General features: G+C 38.9%; 1 protein-coding gene across 15 annotated transcripts in view; it reads left to right on the forward strand.

The window, feature by feature from the left end:
- Window positions 1-539: 539 nt before the first annotated feature.
- Marchf7 (membrane associated ring-CH-type finger 7) overlaps window positions 540-24279 on the forward strand; it is a 37339-nt gene continuing 13599 nt past the window's right edge. For 7 of the 15 annotated variants that reach the window (XR_007230451.3, XR_014998838.2, XM_048426354.3 and 4 more), the window contains exons 1-4: window positions 571-718; window positions 19722-19886; window positions 20480-20690; window positions 22850-23017. Coding sequence is in view for 13 of the 15 variants with exons in the window: in XM_048426354.3 (XP_048282311.2) it covers window positions 19734-19886; window positions 20480-20690; window positions 22850-23017 (532 nt within the window). In the remaining 2 variants the exon portion in view is untranslated. Of the gene's footprint in view, window positions 719-7027; window positions 7048-13841; window positions 13862-18308; window positions 18409-19721; window positions 19887-20479; window positions 20691-22849; window positions 23018-24279 lie in introns of those variants that run through there. The other 8 variants (XM_048426351.3, XM_085681070.2, XM_085681072.2 and 5 more) reach the window with 7 other exon arrangements.

Here is a 24279-nt window from a genome sequence, read left to right on the forward strand (position 1 = left end):
TACGAGAAAGGTACTGTCGGAATCAATCAGGAGGCTGTAGATGCAGGGAGCGCTGTCAAACCCTACAAGGTGGGCAGGGACGCGCCAGGGCTCGAAGGGGAGGTGGAAGAAGGCAAGTGTTTGACGCGATTCCGTCAACTGTCACTGCGCCACTTGCCAAGCGCAAAGAAACAAAATCCACCCACGCAACCAGCCGGGCGGGACCCGGAGCGGCGGGCCTACCGGTGCCCGCGGCGGGCGCGGGAGCGAGGCGAGCACCGTGCCCCTCGCACCCCGGGCGGTGACCAGCCCGCCCGGCCTCCCGCGCCACTCCCGGCGCCCGCACGCCCGCACGTCGCCGACCAGCCGCGGCCGCTTACCGTGGCGCCAGGCAGCTTCCCCCGAAGCGGCCCTCAACGGCTGCCGCAGTCAGAGCACCACCCCGCGGCGGGGCACGTCTAGCCCGCCCGCAGCTCCCGGCTCCCCCGCAACGCCGCCAGTCTCGCGAGAAGCGGGCGGACGAGAGCGCGCAAGGGGGCGGGGGAGGAGGAAGGGCGGGGCTGCCAACGGCGGCGGCCACTTGTGCGCTGCATCCGGAGGGGTGGCCGCCATTGTGCTTCGTCGCCGACTGCTGTGCTGTCCCCGTGGCCTGAGACCGAGCACACCGGGAGAGGAGGAGGAGGAGGCGGTGTGGCTGCGGTGAGCCCCACGCTCCCTGCGGTGTGCCAGCTGGAAGAGGGTAAAGAGCGGCGGCAGCGGTGGGGGAGGGGAGCATTGGCGTGCCCTCCCCCACCCCCACCCCCAAACCCCGGGCCCTGGGAGCGGGGGAGGGCGGACGGTGCGTGTCCCTCGGGGACCCGCGGCGGCCTGTGGCGTCGGACGGCGGGAGTACGCTTGGTAACGCCACCTGGAATTTCGGTCAGGTTCCCAGCCCCTCGGGGTCGGTGACGGTAGGCCTCTGCGTGGCCCCGCGCCGTGAGTGGCGTGACACTGGCATGAGTGGCAAAAGATGGCTCTTGAGAGTCAAACCGGGGCGAGAGGTGTAAATGACCGACTCTAGACACGCAAGGTGTGAGTAATAAAATGCTCCCTCATCTTGAAGCTGCGTAGCGAAGACGAAGAGCGTACACACACACACACACACACACACACATCGAAACCACTACAATGAACACTCCTTTTCCACAAAATAGATGTTAATATATGTGTGGGAGATCCGTGTGGGATAAACACATCCTCAAGACCAGTGTGAAAACAATTTAATAAGAGCCGGCCGACCTCGGTTCACACATCGTTTTGTAGTTTTTAAGTACTCTGTTTAATATTTTAAATGGCCTTACTTTTTGCTCCCTTCTACTCCTTTTGTATCCAAGAATGAAGCTACATAATGAAGATGAGCATAGAGATAAATCTCTGATTTTCAAATCCAACTGTAGTAGTATCACTAAGAAGGTAGATTTTTTGTATTTTCACAAGGTAACCAGAAATGGGGTCAGTGTTTCGTTTCCAGCTCCTGTGAGTGGGAAGCAGCCGTCGTGCTGTGGCGGTGAGGGGTAACAGTGGAATCAGAGGTTCTGGTCACTATCATGACCCTAGTTATTTAACCTCTTAAGATTTCTTCGTTGAGATGAGTTCCCCTGCTCCTGAGATGTGTTTTCAATGAGCTGAGCTAGTGTGTGGAGCAGTCAGCAAACACTCTACAAGGCATAAAATACTTGCAGTGTGAATTTGTAACGACTGTAAACAAACACAATTTACCACGGGTCTATAACCAAGTATTCTGCTCAGCACAAACTTAAAATTGGACTTTGTGAGTTGTATCCACATAGGTTCACATGTGTATGGGTTTGTTTTCTTTACGTTGTATTTCATGCTGGCATTGAATTTATAATGCTGCCCAGACTGACCTCTAACTTAAGATACTCTTGCCTAAGCCTTCTGGCATTCCTGGAGTGTGCCGTCAGATCCAACACCACTACACAGCTCTAGTTTTGCCCTAAATGGTACACCATTGCCTTTTTCCCCACACCTATAGATTTTATTCTTTATTCTTTGACAGTCATATATGTATATATTGGAATTTAGTGTCACTCCCCCCCATTATCTTATTTTCAGTTCATGGGATCAGATGTCTTATGCAATGTAGGGTCTCAGGTATACTAAGTAAGCATTTACTCTCTGACCAAACTATAACCCCAAACCCAGATCAGGTGTCTGGAATAAGGAGGTTTGTTTTTCTGCGTAACTGCAAAATTTTCCTCTGTTCTACAGGAAGGTGTTGGATAATCACCTTATACATAAGCCATCCATAGCATTTATGTAGACAATGTTTAGTCAATTCTATATCCATCTCACACACCTCTTTCATCTGTTACATGAGTTGTCCATATTTTAATATATTTCAAGAAGGTACTCTTAATGTGGAAAATGTATCCAGTGGTATAAAGCACTGCTTGGTTACTAGATTAGGGTTTCCCTTTGCAACAATGAGCTCTCTGCTCTATCTTTCGACAACTCATAGTTTAGTCATCAGACCGATGTGTAAACAACTGCTGTCTGTACCTTGCAGTAAACACTGTGCAGAAATGCTGTGGAGGCACAAATGGTATGTGTAGGCTTGGAAAATGTTGAAGGGAGAACATTTTCCAAGGGGTGGGTAGGGGTGGCTAGGACCTGCTTGTGGTGATGTGGTTTTAGAAGGTGACAGTGGTTCAAAGGTGAAATGAAGGGGTTAGAGGTTGGCATGGAAACCTTCTGTAATACATTAGGAAGTTTAGTGCCCTGTGCTGTGGAAGGAAGAACTGTTGTATCCAATAAAATTGATCTAAAGATTAGCTTTGTTGACAGATTGTTTTGTGTGTGTCAGAAACCTGGGAAGACTTATGTAGAATGTATAGGCTTGTATCAAGCCATGTTTTTAAGTAACAGATTAAGTATTAAGTAATGAGCTATTAAATTATTAGGTCAACAATGGGCCAAATTAGATAACAATTTAACTTGAACAAGTTCCTACTAAAGTTGATGAATCACTGAAAAAAATAATTCCGTTTGAGTTCATTTATCTTCTTTTCTGTTTTCCTGTTTTTGATTAAACTTGTATCATTAGTAAAGTTACTGGGAGTGAACCCAAAATGACTGAGCAAAATTGATGAAATTGCTTTATAATTTAAGAGGTGACTGAGATTTGATGTTGCCTGATTTTAATTTTAGTTTTCTACACCGTGATGAACCTTATTGTGGTCAAAGCTGGTTTTACCTGTGACTACTGGGTAGGCTAGATAAGTTTGAAAGTCTGGTTTTAAAATCACCTAATCTTTTTCACCCATTTTTTCACAGCTGTAAAAGGAGGGTAGGCTTGTAAAAAAGAACTCTAAATGATGAATGAAGATTGAATTGTGACATCTCAACAGCAAACCACTTCAAAGAGAATAAGTTATATCTTTAAGGGCTGTAGTACTGATAGATAATATCACAGTTAGATTTTTGGTGGTGTTGCTAAATTTTTGCTTTTTAAAAGTATTTAAGAAAACCTGAAAAATATTAGGAAAATCTTAAGTCTGTGATAGCTAAGTATCAAGAGAGATTTTTCTAAAAGGCCTTAGAAGTTTTGTGTGTCAAAGAGCTCCCCTCATTTGGCCACATTTAGCTTCCCTGCCACTTAGGTGGTGTTGGTTGATACTTGGAACTTGATATTCCGAGTGTTTTACGGTATGATGTTTCAGGATAGCATCTGAAGAATGAAAATAGAAACTACAAGACCTCTTAGGATTTTTTCAAATCATACAGTATCACTTGAATACACATATGTATTCAAGGGATAGAAAAGTAAAAGTTGGCCATGTTCTGTCCAGTCCAGAGCATGTGACATTGCCAGCATGTTTTCTTACTGGGACATGGGAGAAATTTGTAGCTGTATTTTATGATCCACTGAAGATTTAAATCATTTTAAGAATACACATTCTTTAAAATGCCAAGATTGCAATTGCTTTAAAATAATTAATAAAAGAAATGGTACATAAATAAGTTTGTCACGTAATTCAAATTTGTTTAACATTGTTGATTGGTATGTGGAATCCTACTTTTTGTATGTTTAAGAGTTTAATAGAAAACTTAAGTCCTACACACCCCATGATCTAAACTCTCTTTTGTTTGTGACTATGACCTGATCTTAGTTATAATTGCATTACTTTCTGTGTAGACGGTAAAGGTATAAAGAGCTATTTATATTTTGTGTGTTGTGTTTGCATTTGTATGTTGGTTCTCAGGCTTATCTGTTTGTGGGTGGAAACCAGAGATCAATATCTAGTGTCTTAAATAAGGTCTTTACAGTCTCTAAGTGGACTGGAGCTCACTGATCATGGGATGGATTGGTTAACCGGGAGCCCCTGGAATCTCCCTGACTTTGTTTCACAGCACAGCTGTGCAGTACCATATTTTACTTTATATGTGGGCGCTACAGATCTAAGCTCAGGCCTTCTTTGTGAGCAGAAAATATTTTACCCACTGAGAAATCTCCCCATCTCTTATTTATTTTTTAACATAGGGTTTTTAGCCTAAAGTGGGTTTAAATATTTGAGGGTGACCTTGACTTTCTATTACTCATGCCTCTACTAGATGCTGATATTATAAACTAGGATTGCAGGAAGCCTCAACCACACCCAGTTGTATGTATGTCTGCATGCTAGGCAAGTAAGTATTCTGCTGCCTGAGCTATATATCTCTAGCTCTAACCCCCCAATTTAGAAGTCTTCACGGCTCGCAGGAGTTGGGCTGAGATGAGGTATTTAGGTTTGTTTATTTTATGTGTATGCGTATATATATATATATATATATATATATATATATATATATATATTACCAAATGTGTATAGGAGTCCAGTGAGGTCAAAGGGGGCATCAGATCCTCTGGAACTGAAGGCAGATTGTTAACTGCCCTGTTGGTCCTGGAAACCAAACCCAGTCCTCTGTCAAGAGCAGTAAGCAATTTCATTGCAGAGTCATCTCCAGCCCCAAGTGAATTATTCTTAGTTCAAAGATACTGTTAAGATAACTAAGCTTGTAGAACGTTCTTTGCAGAGAATGGCTTGTATATAAACCCGAGTCTTAAAATATTTTTATTATATGATAAAGACAAATTTCAAATAATAAAAAAGCTATTGGATTTTCTGAGCTATTTATGTGAAATTTCTAACTCGGCTGGTGGTGTTTTATAATAGCTAGCATTTGTTCTATATGTACAGGGTTATCAAATCTCACAATACACTTTGAAAGTAGTATCGCCATTTTGTAGGTAAAAAGCCTAAGCATTAGAGATTAAATAATCATACCATTTATAATGATTTCACATCTTATATTTTATCTTTTTTCTACAAATTGTCTGTAGTTGGCATGTGCTAAAAATTAGGTAGTAGTCAGTTTATTTCCTACAAAACTTCAGTGTCTTGTTTTGTAAAGTGGTAGGTGAATTTTACTAGTAAATGTGTTAAATATGTTTGTGTTAAGAAATGCATTAAAATACAGGAAAAGACTTAGGTTTGGGAAACAATATTGGTTGATATGGATAGGCTGGATCTTTTTTTGTTAGTCTTGTAGTGTGGTTTGTGTCTACTACGTTACAGTATGACTTGACAACCTGAATAATGAAAACCATTATTAAGTTACTAGGACAGTCATCTGCAGTGTTATGATAGGAGACAAAGCTGAATCAGAACTTGGTCAGGTTTAGTGTGACACAGCTTGTAATTCCACCATGGGGGCTGAGGTAGGAGATCACAGTTGCAAAGCCATTCTGGGCAATTTAGTGTGATCTGTCTAAAAGTAAAAATAGCTCTAACTATCTTAAAAATCTATATAGCTCTGACTAGCATGGAGCTAACTTTGTAGATTAGTTTAACCTTGAACTCAGAAGTCAGCGTGCCTCTGCCTCCTGAGTGCTAGGATTAAAGGCATGAGCCACCTGTGCTTGACTAAAATAATTTTTTAAATTACAGTTTAAGTCTATATCTCAGTGGTACAGCACTTGCCTGGCATGTGAGAAGCCCCAAGTTTAGTCTCCAATACTACAACAACAACAACAAAAAAAGGAAAATAACTGCTTCTGGGTTGTATGATTACTTCTCTGCTTTGTAAATTGTTAGCTTTTCAAATTTGGTTAAGTGAAAATCCAAGTTTTACACTGACAGGCAACTTGTGGTACGGGTCAAACAAAATTGTCCTCATAATCAGTTAACAGAACTTTCTTGCTTCAAGTGTTTTCCATTAACTTATAAAACAAATGTGTGTGAAATGTGTGCCTGCATATATCTGCAGATGCCAGAAGAGGTTGGAGTGTGTTCCTTGGAGCTAGAGTTAAGGCATTTGTGAGCTGCCCTTCATTGATGTGGGTTTCTGAATTCCAGTCTTCAAGCAGCAAGTTAACTACTGAGCCATCTCCCCATCTTCTATTTTGATTTTTGATAGAATGTCTTGCCATGTTGGCCATGCTAGCCTGGAACACATAATCTTCCTGCCTCAACCTGAGTGCTGGGATTGTAGACATGCATTATCATTCAAAGCTTTAGTTATATCCCAGTTTTTACTGTTAAAGATAAGTTGGAAGAATAGTGCTAAGGCTGATCAAGTAAAAGGTACAGTACAGACAGAAAACAAAGGGATAATGCTGGTCAAAGAGTAAAAATGGGCATGATTAAAAATCTGCTAATCATCCCACAGTGCCCTGCTATGCTTTCAGAGCTTCATTAACAACAACTTCTGGACTTTCAGTCATTTCTTACTACTTATTTATTTTTGTTTGTTTTGAGACAGGGTCTTTCTGGAACTTACTATGTAGACCAGGCTGGCTTTGAACTTAGATCTATCTGCCTCTGCCTCCTGAGTGCTGGAATTACAGGGGTGCATCATGATGTCTAGCTGTTATTTATTCAGTTAAAAATTGTATTTTATTTATTTTGTGTACTGTATGTGGGCACTTGTAGAAGTCAGAGAATAACTTAATAATTTAAAGTTAGTTTTCTCTTCCACCAGGTGATTTCTGGGGATCAACCTCAAGATCATGAGGCTTGGCAGCAGGTATTTTTAATACAAAGAGCTATTTAATAGGTACTGCCAATAGCTTTCTCCTCCTATTAAATGTATTGGGCATGTCTATAATTGTGTACTTTGTCAATTGCTTGTGTAAGCCAGAAGGGGCATTTTTCCCTGAAATTGGAGTTATAGACAGTTGTGAGTCATCTGTTAGGCCCGTATCAAGGGACACCCAAACAAGACTACCACAGAGCTGGTATCTGATGCAAACACACTAGAGTTTATTAGCTAACCCTCTGGCACAGTGCGTTGGGGAGAACCACCTGAGGCTTCAGGGTAAGGGGATTTTAAAGGGAAAATCCCGCAAGCAGAGTGGCACAAGCCTTGGCATTTTGTGATTGGGTAAAAATATACAATTTCTGAATTTGTTGGTTGGGGTATAGGGGAATTTTAAAACTGTGACTGTCAGCAAACAAGAATTTCAGAACAGCAGTTTATCAGATACCCACAAGGATGTTTGAAACAAGCAGGTGTTGTTTGGACACCCTGGTGGGTCACTTTGACCGGGGCTGACATAGTTTCTTGGAAGTGTTTATGACTTTGCTGGGCTGCATTCACTCCCCTAGTTCGGTCCTGTCGAAAATGGAGTTCTTTTTCAAAATGGAATTTGTTCTGCTTCTTCATACCCAATATGGATGCTGGGAAGCAAATTTGGGTCTGCTGCAAGAATATTATGCGCTTTTAACTACTGAGCAACTGTCTTTCTCTGTCCCTATTCCTTGAAACTATCTTACCTTGTACTTTATTGCTGCTTGCTTTCAATCTCAAAAAAAAAGGAAAACATTAATATTCATTTAGTCCATTAGTATTCTGAGTAATTGCTTCCTTCTCCCTCTAGTTATTAGGTCATTTGTTTTCTTCTTTGGAAGTATGTATTAAATCTGCCTTCTATGCATTTCATTTTTTTTCTTTGGGTCCTCAACATTGACTTGGAGCCAGTTATCTTCTTGTATCTTAACTGGATGCCTATCCTTCTTTGGGGGATTTTTGTTTGTTTTTAACTGAGGTTGTTTCAAAGTCTTGAGTAACCACTTAACTTGATAGCATTGACTTGTAAACTGGAGGTTGGTCTTCCACAAAGGCAGGAAAACTAACTTTTAGTTCCTTTAGTGGCATAAAAAGTACAGAAGCTGTAAGTGAACAGATTAATGTTAAACAGATATAAAAATTCTGTTGGATACTAATTATTTCATCTCTGAAAACTCTAGAAGAGCCTTGGAGTGAGAGATCCTGCCTACATGTACCTGAACAGAGGATACCAGTGCTTTTACTGTTTGGAATAATCTGATTTTTGCACTTACTACTTTCAGAACTCTTCCTGGATCCTGTTCTGTGCTTTGAATCACACCCTTTGTATTTTCTGGCTTTTATTCTTAAAAAATGCTTTATATCTTTGTGTACTTTTTTTTTCGCTTCAATTATCAACAAGTTATTTCAAATACTACCTGTAAAGTTGTCTTCAATCTTTTTTGGAACTTTTGACACTTTGGTATTTCCATAACATTTTGAGGTTAAATTTTTCTTTTTTGAGACTTTTATTTTTTGTTTGTGTAAGAGGACATCTTGTGGGAACCATTTCTTTCCTTTCACCATGTGAATTCTGGGGATTGAACAGTCTTCTCACTGGCCCACATTTTGAGGGTTTTGTAATCATTATTTTTGTCCTTCTATGTAGGTGTGATATTAATTATCCTAGTTCGTATTTGTATGCTCTATTTCTGCCAGGGTGTAAGTGTAATGAGTAGCGTTGGTTTAATTTGTAGTTGAGTCTAAACTGTAATACTGCTTGTTTACCTAAAACCACTAAAGTAGTAGATTGCCACTGCTTTGTCCTTAGAGACCTAGAAGCCTGTGTGGTTTCTTCTCAGTATTACTGCATCGACCATAGGAATTTTTTTTTTCACTTTATTTTGTGTGTGTGGTGCAAGTGAGCCACAGACTGCATCTGAAGGTCAGGTAGAAGATTGTGGGAATTGGTTCTCTTCCTTGAACCATGTTGTGGGTCCAAAGGGTCAAACTCAGATACTAGACTTGGAGGCATGCCAGTGCCATCTTGTTGGCCCCAGGCTCAGTTTTGGTTGATTGGTTTTGTGAAGGCCTTATCCCATAAAGGGGTCTCAGACTACTTTTGCATTTTACTAACTGAGCAAAATCCAATTTAGGGAAGGTGGGGTTTTGTTTTTGTTTTTTGTGCTTCTGTCTTAGGTGGGCTCTCTCTGCCTGATTCTCTTGAAAGGTGAGAGTTTCTCAGTTTCTACTCCCCTTTCTGTCTTCTGTCCATTCTGGAGTCTAGAGTGCAGTCAGATTTTATGTAAGCCCCTGTCCTTTGTGCCAGCTGATCTCTGCCTTTAATTGGCAGAAGGGATAGCTGAGTGGATTTCATAGCCTTCTCCAGTGTCCACAGACCTTTCTGCCCTATATCAATACAGAATCTTTGCAGGAAATGCAGTTTCTTAGTCTTTCCTTAACAACAGCCGATTTCCATCCTGTTCTTTTGAAGGGTTTGGAAGTTGGCCAGGGTTCTCGAGATTCTCTTCTTACGTGTACTTAGGCTTTGCCTGCATAATTAATGCTGTTTTAAAAAAAAAACTATCTCACAAACTTTCAGTGATTACAATAGGTCTATACTGTTTTATTAATGAGACTTGTGTTTAACAGGAACTTGGTAGATGGCACTTAACATCAGATGGACACTTAATTTTCAGATTTTAACAACAGATGATGACATGGATTTTTGGGGGAATTTACATGAAAGAAAACTTAAAGATTATTTCTGTGGAATAGATGTAAATACATTTAATGCTATTTGTGTGTATGTGTGTGTCTGTGTGTCTGTAAAGACACTTTCGGTAGTGTGTAACAGACAACCAAAAGCGTAAACTAATTGTAGAGAAAACTCTGAAGGGCTTCCTAGGATTCTCAGATGAATGAAGTTCATCTTTTTTAGTAGCTACTGAGTACACCAATATGGGAATTGGTGCACATAACTCTTGGTGCATTTGTCAGTCTCTGTTAAAATGGCTTTAAATCTTAGAATAAATAAAATTTTATTTAGTTACTTATTTTTAGTTTTTGAGACAGGGTTTCTCTGTGTAGCCCTGGCTGTCTAGAAACTTACTGTGTAGACCAGGCTGCCTCAGACTCACAGAGATGCTCCTGTCTCTGCCTCCTGAATGCTGGAATTAAAGGTGTTCACCACCACACCTGACCTAAAATAAATTTTTAAAAATCTGAAAAAATGCTTTATGGTGAGGGAGGATACATTAAAAATACAAACAATTCAGTAAGTAGTAATAATTACAGAGTCTAATTTATCCAGAGATTTCATCTTTGGAGTTGAGAGTTCAGTAGAATGACAAGTTCAAACTTTTATTAAGATTGTAATGATTTTGTGGCTCATTATGTTTTTTCTGCGTTCAGAATAATTTGTAGAGATCAGAAAATGCAGTCCCTTGTACCAGTCAGTGCTTGCTTGTTCTTGAGGGACAGGAGCATGGGATTCGATATTTTTCATGACTGGGGATTTCTTGTGAGCCTCAAAGTACAGTTCAGTGTAATGAAAGTTGCATTTCAGTCTCAACTGTATACAAATGCAGTGCTCTGTGTTCCACCTCTTATTCTTGCTTGTGCCTTTCCTTTTCTCGTACGGTGTTTAGCAGTTCTTATAGTTTATTCTCCACCAGGCTACACTGCTTAATATTGTTTTCTGCTCAACTTAACCATTCCTTTATTTAAAATTAATTGCTAAGCACATAGTAAACATCTCATAAAAATCTATGGTAGACATTTTTCAAGGACTACATTTTATTTCTTGCTATTTTTTGTACTTTTGACCCACAACTTATGCAATCAAATTATGTAAGTTTTCATATAACACTTACATTGTCAAAATTCAATCAGCTTATGTAGTAGCATTGCCAAAAATAGCTTCATACAGTATCAAATTCTATCTCTCGAAGGACTCTGCCTCTCTGCCTCCTCTCCAGAGGTTTGTTCTGAACAGACATCCTACTAAGTTACTTTGTACAAGAAAGAGCTAGGATTTCCAGTCCAGAATTTCGCTTCTTTCTAATGAGCAGTTTTGTATGGACTTAACAAATGAGAAATATATATAAATGAGAAAAAGCAAGTGGTAGGGAGATTTCTGAGTTAGGCGACCATATCCTCTATTATCTAACAGCTGCAGTTTTTAAAACAGCATAGGCATTGTTGTTAATTATCCTGGGAAATAAATAGGTATGCTGCTATGAGCCTTTAATCCCAGCATTTATAAAGTAGAATTAGGCAGATCTTTGTAAGTTCCAGGCCAGCCTGGTCTACACAGTGAGTTCCAGGAGAGCCAGAGCTACATAGTGTGACCCTTGTCTCTAGACGAATTTATCATGGTATGGTAATCCTAAACTAGGGTCCTGCAGATTATAAACTTAGACTTTTCTAGGTAATTGAAGTATGTACATTTTAGAAGGAAATCAGTCATTTTGTTCCATTTTTACCCCCTTCTGGTGGTTGGCTGGTTTGTTGTTGTTTGTCCTAGGATTTCTTTACCTTCGTATTTCTAAAAGATTTGTGTGTACTGTTACTTCAGGATGTTTTTTCATGCAATTCTTTTTGTTTATCGTTGTCTTTTTCTCTTAAATTCCTCCTCTTTATAGCATAATAAAATTGAGTAGCCTGTTTATACTATTCTGACTAAATATTAGGAGTCATTCAAATAGAAGAATACCTCCTTTCCCAGATTATCACAATTGCCTTTAATTTTTTTATACCTTTTTTTGAGACAGGTTTTCTCACTGTGTAGACCAGGATATCCTCAAACTCACAAGAGATCTGCCTGCCTCTGCCTCCCGAGTGCTGGGATTCAAGGCATGTGCCACCACTACTCAGCTGCCTTTTAAAAATATTATAAATTAATTTATTTTGTATGTATGAGTATGCATGTATATGGTCAGAGCAACTTAAGAGGGTCAGGTTTCTCTATTATGTGAGTCCTAAGGATCAAACTCAGGTTGTAAGGTTTTGCATAAGGTGTATTTACCCACTGAACCATCTCACTGGTCCCACAAAAATAATCTTTAAGATCTTTTGGGCCAGGCGTCACATGTTTTTAATCCCAGCTCTTGGGAGATAGAGGCAGGCAGATCTCTGAGTTTGGGGTCAGCCTGGTCTATAGAGCGAGTTCCAGGTCAGCCAGGGAAACACACAGAGAAACTGTACCTCAAAACAAACAAACAAACAAACAAATAAATAAATAAAAATTTAAGGAAGAAAAAGATCTTTTAAGCTGGTTATTGGAGGTGGAAAAGGAGGGTCAGGCCAGTAAACTTGAAAACTGTTGACTCTGAGTGCCTCCTGTGTACCTGATGGTGAGACTAAGTGCTCCAGTAGTTGCTCTCGTGTCAAAACAAACTAGCCTCGGTCCTTGTCCTTAAAATATCAGAAATGAATAAATAAACCATGTTTATGCTGGGTTTATTGTACTTCGGGTTGGTAACCAGGATCTGGAATTAGTGCTGCTTTGTTCAATATTTATTATAATGATAGATATTTGTTGCGGTTGAATTTGTCCCTAGACTATATGCAGTGCCATTTTGTCCTGGGCCCAGTAATGCAAATATATTTTGCTTGCTAATGCGGTACTGGAATGTATAATATTCTGCCACAATGCTCATATCATAGTGAGTTTTCTTGAGATTTCTTTTTTTTATAGGTTTGATATTCTGCAGTAGTCAACGTTTAATTTTATGACTCCTTGATCAGTATGAGGGGTTTTTTTAATACTAATAATTTTCCCATTAAAATAAAAAGATGACCTTTTGATGTAGGTACTTGGTTTTCCAGTTGTACCCGCCCATCATTTCTTCCACACTGCCCATGAAATTTCCACATGGTGCTTTATTTCTTAGAATCGCTCCTTCCTTTTTCCTACTCCATTGTGACCCATTGTTGCTAAGCTTTCCTGTTGCTGTTCTCTTGAATGCTCCCCTTTGTCACAGCTTCCTGGGTTCTTTATGTGGTTGTTTCATGCTTCACATGTTTACTTTGGTAGGACATGGTCTTCACTTGAGATACTGTGGTGGGGCTTTCTCTGTGGGAGTGCTGAGATATGCCCTCAGTCCTTTTGTTCTTTGATTTAACCAATCAAATGTTTTGTTCTTTAACTCACAGTCATGGATTAGAATTCATGGCTCTATACATGCTTTTCACTACTTCATGCTTTGTTTAATAGTTGAATATTGCCAGATTTCTCTTGTTACCGTCCCTTTGCGGGGCCACTTCCCTACTGTGACAGACTGTAGGATCTTCGCTTTGTTTCTCTTTCTGGAATTTCACACTGAAATAGTTGTGGCTTGAATGTGAAATGTCCTCTGTAGGCTCATGTGTTAGAACATTTGGTCCCCAGCTAGAGCTGTGTTGAAAGGCAGTGGAACCCCTAGGAAATGGAGCCTTGCTGGAGGCAGTGGGTCACGGGAGTGAGCCCTTTGGTTCTATACATTAACCTCACTTCCCTTTTCTGTTACTGTCTCACTGCTAATGCTTTTGTGTCTGTCACTGCTTCGTGTCCCGCTGCCCTGCTGTTCTCTCTGGTGAGCTGTAGCCCTTGAACTGAAAGTCAGAAGATCGGCTTCCTCCTCTCTCAGTTGCTTCTGGTTTATGGTTTTTTGTTGTTTGATTTTTGGTCACAGCAATGAGAAAAGCAGTGCAGTGTTAAAATGGTGTTGCTTACGATGCTGCTCTTACTCTCCTGGCTGGATGCTGCTTCCTTTCATGATGGAGGTTGGTGTGTTTCAGCTGTAGAAAGGTAATCCCTGGCAATTTTCTTCTTGTTAGACCATAATCAAATGGTAATCCTTTTGAACAATTCTTTTCATGTTTACGTTTATTTTTTTCCTTTTCTGAGGTTTCCTTGGTTTATTTTAGTTTTTATGCTTAGTCCGTTAATGTTTTTCATTTTTACGTGTGTTTCATTTCGAAGCTCCACAACTCTTACAGTCCTGGTTGCATAATCTCAAACATCTTTATTTTGATACCTTTTATTTTTCTTTTTCTCCTCAATTTCTTATGTCATCTGTAAATTCTCTTTATTATCATTATTTGATTTGTCCTTTATATAATATCAATTCATTGAGTATTTAGTTTCATTGTGCTTGATGTACTAGGATAAATAGCGGTCTTGAGGGGGGTAGAATAGTTCTGGTGTTCTGGTGAGCTAGGTTGGTTTTTTTTTTTTCCTGTTTGCCCACCTTCTCTCCCTCCCTCCCTCCCTCCCTCCCTCCCTCCCTCCCTCCCTCCTTTCTTCCTCTCCCTGCGCTAGGAATCAAACCAGGGCCTCATGCATGCATGCCAGCAAAGCACTCTTTTATTTTTGGTTGTGATCCTAGTCTTGGCTGAGCCATCACTTCAGCCCCACAAAAGCGCTCTTACTTTGAACTATACATGGTTACCCTGTTACATTTTTTGAGAATATGCCAAATATTATTGTTTGGAAATCTTCTGAATTTTGTTTGTTTCTGTTTAAAAACTTTCTGGGTTTGTTTTATGTGTATGATTATTTTGCCTTCATGTATATATGTGCACCATGTATATGCCTGTAGGTGGTTGTGAGTTGTCATGTAGATGCTGGGAATGGAACCCAGATCTCTGCCCTCTTAACTGCTAAGCCATCTTTCCTGTTCTGACCTCTTGTGTTTCTTAGTGATTTAAGAATAGAAAATTATAATTCTCCTGACAACATTGGAGAACGGGACTATAAAAGAGACTTTGGGTCTCAATAGCAAGTATATATAGATTTTTAAAAATTCCTCATACTGATCCGTTTGTGAAAATTACAAATTGATTATGATGATAGTGGGGGATACATAGTATATCTGTGAGCTCCCCTGCCCACCCTAGTGATTAAAATTCTGTCTTTGAGGGAATGGAGTTAGGCAAGCATGTGAGATTCTACTTCTCCAAATATAGGGATTAAGTGTTTGTATGTGTGCGCAGGTCAGAGGTCAAACTCTGGTATCTCTCCTCAAGAGTTGTATTTTCTGTTTGTTTTTTCATTGGTGTGGGGGACAGGAAAGAGAGAGAGAGTCAGAGTCAGGCAAGTCTGTCACTGGATTTGGAACTTGGCAAGCAGGCTAGGTTAGCTAACCAGACTTAGTCCAACTCCTCATGGCTGGGATTAAAAGCACATATCACCTCATTGCCTTTTTGTGTAGCTACTAAGGATTGAATTTAAATCACGTGACTTACTTCAGTACTTTGCTGACTAATCTGTCTCACTAGCCTTTCCAAATGAACGTTTTTAATCAAATGGAACTTTTTAGCCCCATGCGTCATCTTTTTTTCTCTGCACAATTTTTTTTGATTGTAGTAAAATGACATGTAGAATTTATCATCCTAATTGTGTTTAAGTGTACAATTGATTTTATTAGATATATTTATTTGACATATAACCACTATTACTACCCATCTCCATAGTTCTTTTCATAATATTAAAGCTGTACACACTTTAAGTGGTAAATCTTGACTCCCCTTGGTAACTGCCCTTTTGTTTTTTTGTCCTTAAGACTTTGACTATGTTAAATAGATAGGTGAAATCATTAATAGTTGCCTTGTGACTGACTTGTTTAAGTATAATTTCTTCAAGACTGATTAATATTCTATCATGGATCAGAATGCCCCCTTTAAAGCTTTTTTAAAAATATTATTACATTTATTTTATTTTACTTTATTTTATTTTTGGATTTTTGAGACTAGGGTCTTTCTGTGTATCTCTGACTGTCCTGGAACTCACTGTGTAAACTAGGCTGGCTTTGAACTCAGAGGTCTGCCTGCCTCTGCCTCATTAGTAATGGAATTAAAGGTATACACCACGACACCCAGTTTATTTTGGTAGGTGAGTGATGTGTATGTTCATGGGTGTGTGTGTGCCACAGCATATGCGTGGAAGTCAGAGGCTAGTTTGTAGCAGTTGGTTTTCAACCTTGTAGATTCCAGAGTTCCAGCTCAGATTGTCCAGCAAGGCACCAAATACCTTTACCTGCTAAGTCACCTTGCTTGGCCCTCCCTCCCTTTTAAGACTGATTGATACGAGTTATATGTATGCACCACATTTTACTTAGCCATTTACCCATTTATCGGTAACATTTGAGTTCTGTTGTGAATAATATTGCTGTTTTGGGGATGTACATATATTTCAGGACCTTTATTTTCAGTTGGTTAGGTTGGTTTGGTTTGGTTAATGCCCAAAAATGGAATTACTGTGTTCTCTGATAGTTCTGTTTTTATTTTTGAGGAATTGTCATTACTCTTTCCGTAGAAATTGTATTTTGCTCTGATGGTCTTTTCTTCCCTTTTTTTTTTTTTTTTAAATGGTTTAAGTCTTTGATTACTTACTCTTGCTTTAGTGACAGATTTTTGTTCTGTGATGATGAGGTTAAATACTTTGTTTCTAGTTCTTATATTTTTCTGGTCCCTAGATTATAACACCATCCTTCGCTGAGTTTCTGGATCTGTCCTACTTTAGCTCCCCTCATTGAATTTTTTTATTATAATTTATTTAACTTTAAGTACATTGGTGTGATGGTGTTAGATTCCTGATCCAAACTGAGTTACAGACAGTTGTGAGCTGCCATGTGGGTGCTGGGAGTGTCTGAACTGGCTGGAAAGGCAGCCAGTGCTCGTAACTGTTGAGCCATCTCAGCCCCTTTTTAAGATTTAAGTCTTTGGTTACATTTATGAGGCTTTGAAAGGTGAGCAAAAAAACTGAAGATAGAAGGTAGCCTGTTCTCAGTAGTTCTGATATGATTGCTTTAACCACATCCGGTATTGCTTTCAGTCTTACTTCTCATTTGCTGAAAATTTTTTAGTTACATAATAAGACACTTGACATGTTGTTTTCTTATTTACTACAGACTTATTACCTAATATTTGCTGTGTCATAGCCAGAAACAGACTGATATGTTTGTATTCTTTCACAGTGTCAAAATTTATTTAATAACCAATTCACAAGCTACTTAGGCTTTATTGGTTTTACTTTGCTGATTACCATTGATTTCTCAAGTACTTTATTATATTCCAGTCTTAATTGGTACTATCTGTTAGCAAACCTGGTCATGCATCCCATGATACACAATGAACACAGAAAAACCAAGAAAGGGTTTAAGTGGCCAGTAATGATGGTGAAGGTATAGGCTGATACTAATGTCAATCACTGCAGGTAATTAAATAACAGGTTAGTGTGAAATCTAGGCAAGGATCCCATGACTAGGCTTAGTTTAGCTTTGAAGTGGGCAGGCATAAGAACAGGGCATGGTGGTGCATGATGTTAATCCTAGCACTTGGGAGACAGAGGATAACCTGGTCTACAGAGTGAGTTCCAGGATAGCCAGGGCTACACAGAGAGATCCTGTCTTGAAAAACAGAAAAACAAAAAACAAAACGAAACAAAAAACCCTATGGCATGGAATCCTGCTCATCTCCCAAATTCCAATGATGTGCACCACAATTTTTTTTTTCCAAAAGATGATATCTTGATATTAGACTGGTGGGTTCCTTAATTGAGCATTCATTTGAAAAATGGATGCTTCTAGAATTTGGGCTACGTACTTCTAATCTTCACATAGGTCAGCACAAATTCCAAGCTTAAAAGTAAAGATGTAAAAGATCAAGGTTTCTATGCTGACCAAAGTAACTTAATTTAGTATTTGTTTTTGCCCACTATTTCTGGAAACAACCTTTAAGGTATGACTTTCTCCCATAGGTTGGGATGGTAAGTTCTTGGAGGGATGTGATGCACAGTTAATCTAAGATTAGGAGCAAACAGGAACAGAGAAAAAAAATTGAAGAATGTTGTCTTCGGTACTCTTAGAGCCAGACAGAATTATTTTGTGTTGCGATGCTGTAGAGCTAGTGGTGATTGTTGTGTGTTAAGTGCTCAGTGAAGAAAATTTAGGAATTTAATTATGAATCTGCAAAAGTGGAAAGCACTTGGTTCCACATTTTACATGACCTGGATTTAACATCAGGTGTTTTTGTCACATGTGCTCCACCTTATTTTTTTGAATCTCTGATTAAACCTGGAATTTTTGTGTCAGCCTTTCCAACGCTGGGATTACAGGTGTGTCACCAAAGCCTTGCAGTTTTTGTGAGTGCTGTGAGTGAACTTAGGTTTTTATGCTTGCTGCACAAGTGCCTTACCAGCTGAGCTGGTAAATCACCATGTAATTAGTTCCATCTCTGGTTTATATATTTTATAGGTCTTTCCTTTCCGATATTCCAAGGACGTTCTAAAGGAGGACTAGTAGAGCACTTACTCACGGGATCGATTTGTCAGTCCTGACCCTCACATGGTGTTTGGTAAATGCCAGCTATTACATTTATCTATGTTAGAATTAAGAGAGCATGTCAGTGGTAAATAAAAGGAAAATACTTATTTTGGAGACATGTTTTCCACATTGTTTGAGTCAGAGTCTGGCAACCCTAATAAGCTAGGGTCAGCCACCTGTCCTAACAGACCAATTACACAAAGAAGTAATAGAAACAAAGAAGACACACATACGCACACACACACTCCATTCTCAACATCGAACATAACTTTGGGTTTATTTCTTTATTTTACTTATTTATATGTGTATGCGCTTGCCCATGGAGGCCAATAGAGGAGGATGGATACTCTGGAGCTGGAGTTAAAGGTCGTTGTAAGCTTTCTTTTGTGGGTGCTGGGATCTCTGGCCTCTAGCTTTAGATTTCAGTAAAAGGCAAGAGGTTTGCATAACTAAGCAGTTATGATGAAAGTGTGGTCCTTACCATCTCTGACCAATCATTGTCTGTGCTCCAGTCTCTCCTGCCAGGTAGTTTATCAGCATGTCGGGACTGTGAAATCTTCTCAGGGAAAAATATGTGAAAAGTGGAATTATACAGAATAAAGATTTACTCTGATGGGCAGAAATTAGATAAGGAATATACAGGCTTCCCAGATTGTGAGAGTAAATTTGTTAAAGGATGTGAAAGTCGTATAAGAGGCGTGTACATTAAGAAGGATGGCGCAAGAGTCAAGGATAAATGTATGTGAGGAAAAAGTTGAGGCATTGCAAGACAGATCTGTGTGTTGTGTAGAACATCTTTCTGTATCTATTAAATGGGCATTAGGAAACCTTGACTGGATGTTACCAAACCTCTGCCTTCAAGGAGAAGGGAGGTGAGAGTTTCATAGATTAATATTGTTGCAAATAGTTGATTTGACTATTTGATGCTTTTTAATTTTTAAAATTTATTTTGTATGTGCGTGGGCAGAGGGCAGAGGACAGTTCGCTGGAGTCAGTTCTTTCCTCCCTCCCTGTGGAGGTAGAATTTCATCTGTCTCCCAGGTGAATGTTTACTCCAGGCTAGCTGATGTGAGAACTTCTTGGTGAATTGGGGATTCTTGTCTCTGCCTCTCTCTGGAGATGGAACTCTGCTCTCAGGCTTACAAGGCTAGCTGCACTTTTACCTGCTAATTTGTGGTGGCCGGGGCCAGTTCTTCAATGGCTCCTTTTCTGTTATGACACCTGAATTGTGTCTCAAACTAAATGAATATTTTAGAGTAAGTTGTTGCTGTATGTAGTTGGGGGTGGGATGTAAGTGCTTGCTTGTCTTCCCAAATAAAATTAACACAAATTTGCATTTCACAGGAAACCTTGAGCATGGAGTCTAAACCTTCCAGGATTCCAAGAAGAATTTCTGTTCAACCCTCTGGCTCTTTAAGTGCTAGAATGGTGTCCGGAAACAGAGGAGCTAGTTTAAATGATTCCTATCACTCTAGAGACTCTTCCTTTAGACTGGATTCTGAATATCAGGTAGTATTTTAACTTGAATATATATGTACATTCAAATTCAAAAGGCTTTGGGCACATTTATTAGATTTTTTTTTTAAAAAAAAGACTACACCCGAGGCATTTTAACCTTAAATTATTGAAGTAGAGATCAAATTAATAGCTAATGATTTGGGGGTCTTCAGAATTGTGACTAAGAGTATAGTCTTTATAAAATGCTTTCTAAAATTAGAAAACTTTTACTAAAATAAATTTTAGCTGAAGTGGTGGGTGTCGGTGGATGGCTTTATCTGTGGATAAATACTTCTTCCAGTGAGAATACTTATTAATTTAACTATATATGTACAAAGCAGTGCGTAAAATAACAATACAGCTGGTAAATACTTTTCTTTTGTTGTTGGTTGATTGATCAGTCTGTCTCAGGGTTTCTCTCAGTAGTAGTGTGTACCTAGCATCCCAAAATCCATGGGTTGGTTAGTCCCCAGCACAGCCATCTCACTACCTCATAATCACCTGCCTTTTAGAAGCCACATTACCAACAACCATTAGCTTGATTTTAGCTTGATTTTTTTTTGAATATTAGTATTTTCTGTGAAACTGAGTAATTTAAAAGGCAGTTTTTCTTAATTATTTTACAGTCTGCATCAGCATCTGCATCACCATTTCAGTCTGCATGGTACAGTGAATCTGAGATAACTCAGGGAGCACGATCGAGAGCACAGAACCCGCAACGGGATCATGATTCAAAACGACCTAAACTTTCTTGTGCAAACTGTACATCTACCTCAGCTGGGAGAAGTACTGGAAGTGGCTTAAATACAGTATCAGGTAAGAAATTACTCAGTTTCTGTTAAAAGCCACTTTATGAAATGTTTTGGATCAAAGTCTTTTCCCTCTCTGAGATTCTTAATATCTTACTATTTTTAATAAAATAGTTTGTATGTGATAGTGAATCTGGAAATGCAATTAGTTTTCAAGATTTTACCTTAAGTTGGTGGTGAAACTGAGTTGACTATTGATTTTGCCTTTTTGCTTTACAAAACAGAGAATGTTAGTAGGCTATTATTTAGGTAGAATAACTGTTTTGTCCTTGGTTTGTTTGCTTTTTGGACACAGAGTCTCGTTATATAGCCTTGCCTAGCACAGAATTTACAGAGTATATGGATTAAAGGCGTGTGCCACCACGCTCGACTCTAACATTACTATGTATTAGTATGTAGTTCAAGTTGGTGAAAGTTATGAGTGTTCTGTTGGTTATTATGAGAGAGGTTTTTAAAGTGATAGTGCACAAGCCACATCTGAAAAACATTAAATATTTCCTCATCATGTGTCCTTCAACTGATAAACATAGTATATGATACTTTTCAGAAAATGTCAGAACTCTTAAATAAAAAAAAAAGTTGGAAACTAAGAGCTCCACATAAGTATACAAGAATGGCATTGAACATGTCACTTAACCACCGTGGGATTTGCATGATTTATCCATAAAGCTCTGAGCTTCCATACACACACACACACACACACACACACACACACACACACTGGGTTGTTTTTTGTTTTTGTTTTATCAAGACAGAGTTTCTCTGTGTAGCTTTGGAGCCTGTCTTGGAACTTGCTCTGTAGCCCAGGCTGGCCTCAAACTCACAGAGATCCGTCTGCCTCTGCCTCCCGAGTGCTGGAATTAAAGGTGTGCGCCACCACCACCCAGTGCTTCCCTATATTTTATTCTTAGGTTTATGTATTCGTGGTGTTCAAACAATCTTTGCTAGGAAAGCAGATTTCCTCCTTCTGAAACTCCTCCAGTAAAATGGCAGACACCCCTAAAGCTGTAAAAGGAAGGAGACAAAACTTGCGATACCACAGTTATAGCACAGATAGCACAGAGATAAAATGCTTGTACATTATTACCAACTGAATAAGTGTAAGTGACTCCTTTCAGTTTTTATAGCTAGGACCTCCAAAGGAAAGACATTGCACTTCAGAAGGGCACTAAAATTGAACTGGATAAGAGCAGACTGACCTTTGTAGATACATATTACTTTGCAGAACCAATTTTGTTCTCTTATCCTATGTGAAGGTATAACCTTAAACTCACTGGGTAATTTCCTGCAATGTAGAAGAATCATTAAAGCTAAGAAAGGAAGAAACAAAATAGGTCTGAGAATTAATTTTAGTTTACTTTGTAATGAAATCATATCTAATAAAATTTGGAGCATCATTGCAAAACATACATTAATTCTTACTGTTAAAACTGAAATATGACAGTAAAAATATTTCTGAGGTTGTTAGAATATATGCTTAGAATATGTAAACGTTTAAGTCCAATTCCCCGCATAGGGAAAATTTTTTTTCTGGTAAAATTGTATTTAATTCTATAATTGAATTACCATATCAAAATAGCTTGGTTTTAATTTTTATTTATTTTGAAACTGAGTCTCCTTATGTAGGCCTGGCCTAGAATTCATTCTATATATCAGGTTGGCCTTGAACTCACAGAAGCCTGGCTGCCTGTTTCTGCTTCTGCCTCCTAGTGTTAGGATTAAGCCACCATGCCAGACTTTGGTTCTGGTCTGGATGGTTTTCCATCATTACTTTGACTTTTTATGAAGTGTATTTTTGACAGATTTTCATTTTTGACTCAATTATTTTAACATAATGTTACGCTATACGTGGGCAGGTGTAATAGAGAATGACTGAGACATTTAAGTTATGTATGAAGATAGATTTGCAGTGTGAAGGATCTAATGTTTAACATACATAGATTTACCATATCTAAGGTCCTGAGTTTAGTCCCCAGTACCAAAAAAGAAGAATGTTTGAACAGGAAGGTAATTAAGAGATGATTAGTTCATTAATGGTGATTTTGTTTTGCTAAACTTGGCTGTATAACTGGGGATAACTATAATGATATAGTTATCTTTACTGTATTAAAGATTTATGAACCTTGGAAACCTTCTCTGAAATAAAATTTCTTGCATTACTTTAAGATTCTTCTTGGAGGCATAGTCAAGTTCCCAGATCTTCATCAATGGTACTTGGTTCATTTGGAACAGACCTGGTTAGAGAAAGGAGAGATTTGGAGAGGAGAACAGAGTCCTCCATTAGCAATCTTATGGATTATAATCACCGAAGTGGTGATTTCACAACTTCATCATGTATGTATAAACTACTTTGTTAAGTATAGCTTATATGTTAGTACAAATGATCTCTGTCATTGGTAACAATAAAGTGGAGGAAATTAAATTTTAATTTCTTACAGACATATCAGAACTGTCTTGATTTTTTTTTTTTAGCATCTTGATTTACTTGAAAAAAAATATAAGCGATGTACCTGGGCAGTGGTGGCATATGCTTTTAATCCCAGCACTTGGGAGGCAGAGCTCTGAGTTCAAGGCCAGCCTGGTCTATAGCATGAGTTCCAAGAAGGGCAGGCTACAAAGCTATTGCCTCAAAAAACAATACAATAAAAAATAAATAGTTTAAAACAGATGTTCTTGAGTAGTCAGATTCTGTCTGCTTTCAAAATTTTTATACATGAAAAAACATTTTTATATGTTAATAAAGTACAACTAGATAATTCTTTCATACTACAGTACGACTTGTACAGTTTTAATGTGTACTTCTAACTGAATTATGAAATAACCGTTTATTGCACCATTTTTATAAATTATTTTATGTATATTGCTGTATTTGCCCACGTGTATGTCTATGCTCTACTTGTTTGCCTGGTGCCCAGGGAGGCCAGAAGAAGGTGACAGAGTCTCTAGAATTAAGTTACAAATGACTGAGAGCCACCATGTGGGTTTGGGTAATGGAACCCAAGTCCTCTGATAAAGCTAGTACTCTTAACTGCTGGGCTATCTTTCTGGCTCCCAAATTAACCTTTTTAAGGATTATTTGGAACTGTATGGTTGTTTTGATTTTATTAAAATTTCAAGCATGTACAGTTTTTGTCTCTGTAGACTTAAGCTTTTTAGAAGCCTAAGTAACAGAAGGAAAAGAATGCTAATCAGAGTTAACAAAAGGATCGAGCAGAAGTGGGGTTTGTGCTTGTTTTAGTCAAATTACAGAACAGGAATAGATTCAACCTGTTGGAGTTTATCCTTTCTGTGGTCTCCATATATTAGCCCAATAATAAATGTACCTGTTATACAAGGGTTATAGGGAGTATTCTTCACAAAAGAGTAATAATGTTTCTTATCCCCACTCAGATTGAAACATCCTGTTGAGGAGTTCTGTCTTTATCTTGTTGTTGACCTTTAGACAAGGCCAAACTAAGCCAGCCAGGCCTGGAATTCTTTGATCCTCCTCCCTGCCCCACTTGTGAAAATGCAGATAGCAGAAGCCTGTGTTGAGTATTGGCTCACAGCTCCAAACCTGTATTGAAGGGCTGACGTGTGCCTGATGAGTAAACAAA

This window comes from Myodes glareolus, chromosome 21 (assembly GCF_982192425.1).
Source record: "Myodes glareolus chromosome 21, mMyoGla1.1, whole genome shotgun sequence".
In the NCBI taxonomy this organism is placed as follows: Eukaryota; Metazoa; Chordata; class Mammalia; order Rodentia; family Cricetidae; genus Myodes; species Myodes glareolus.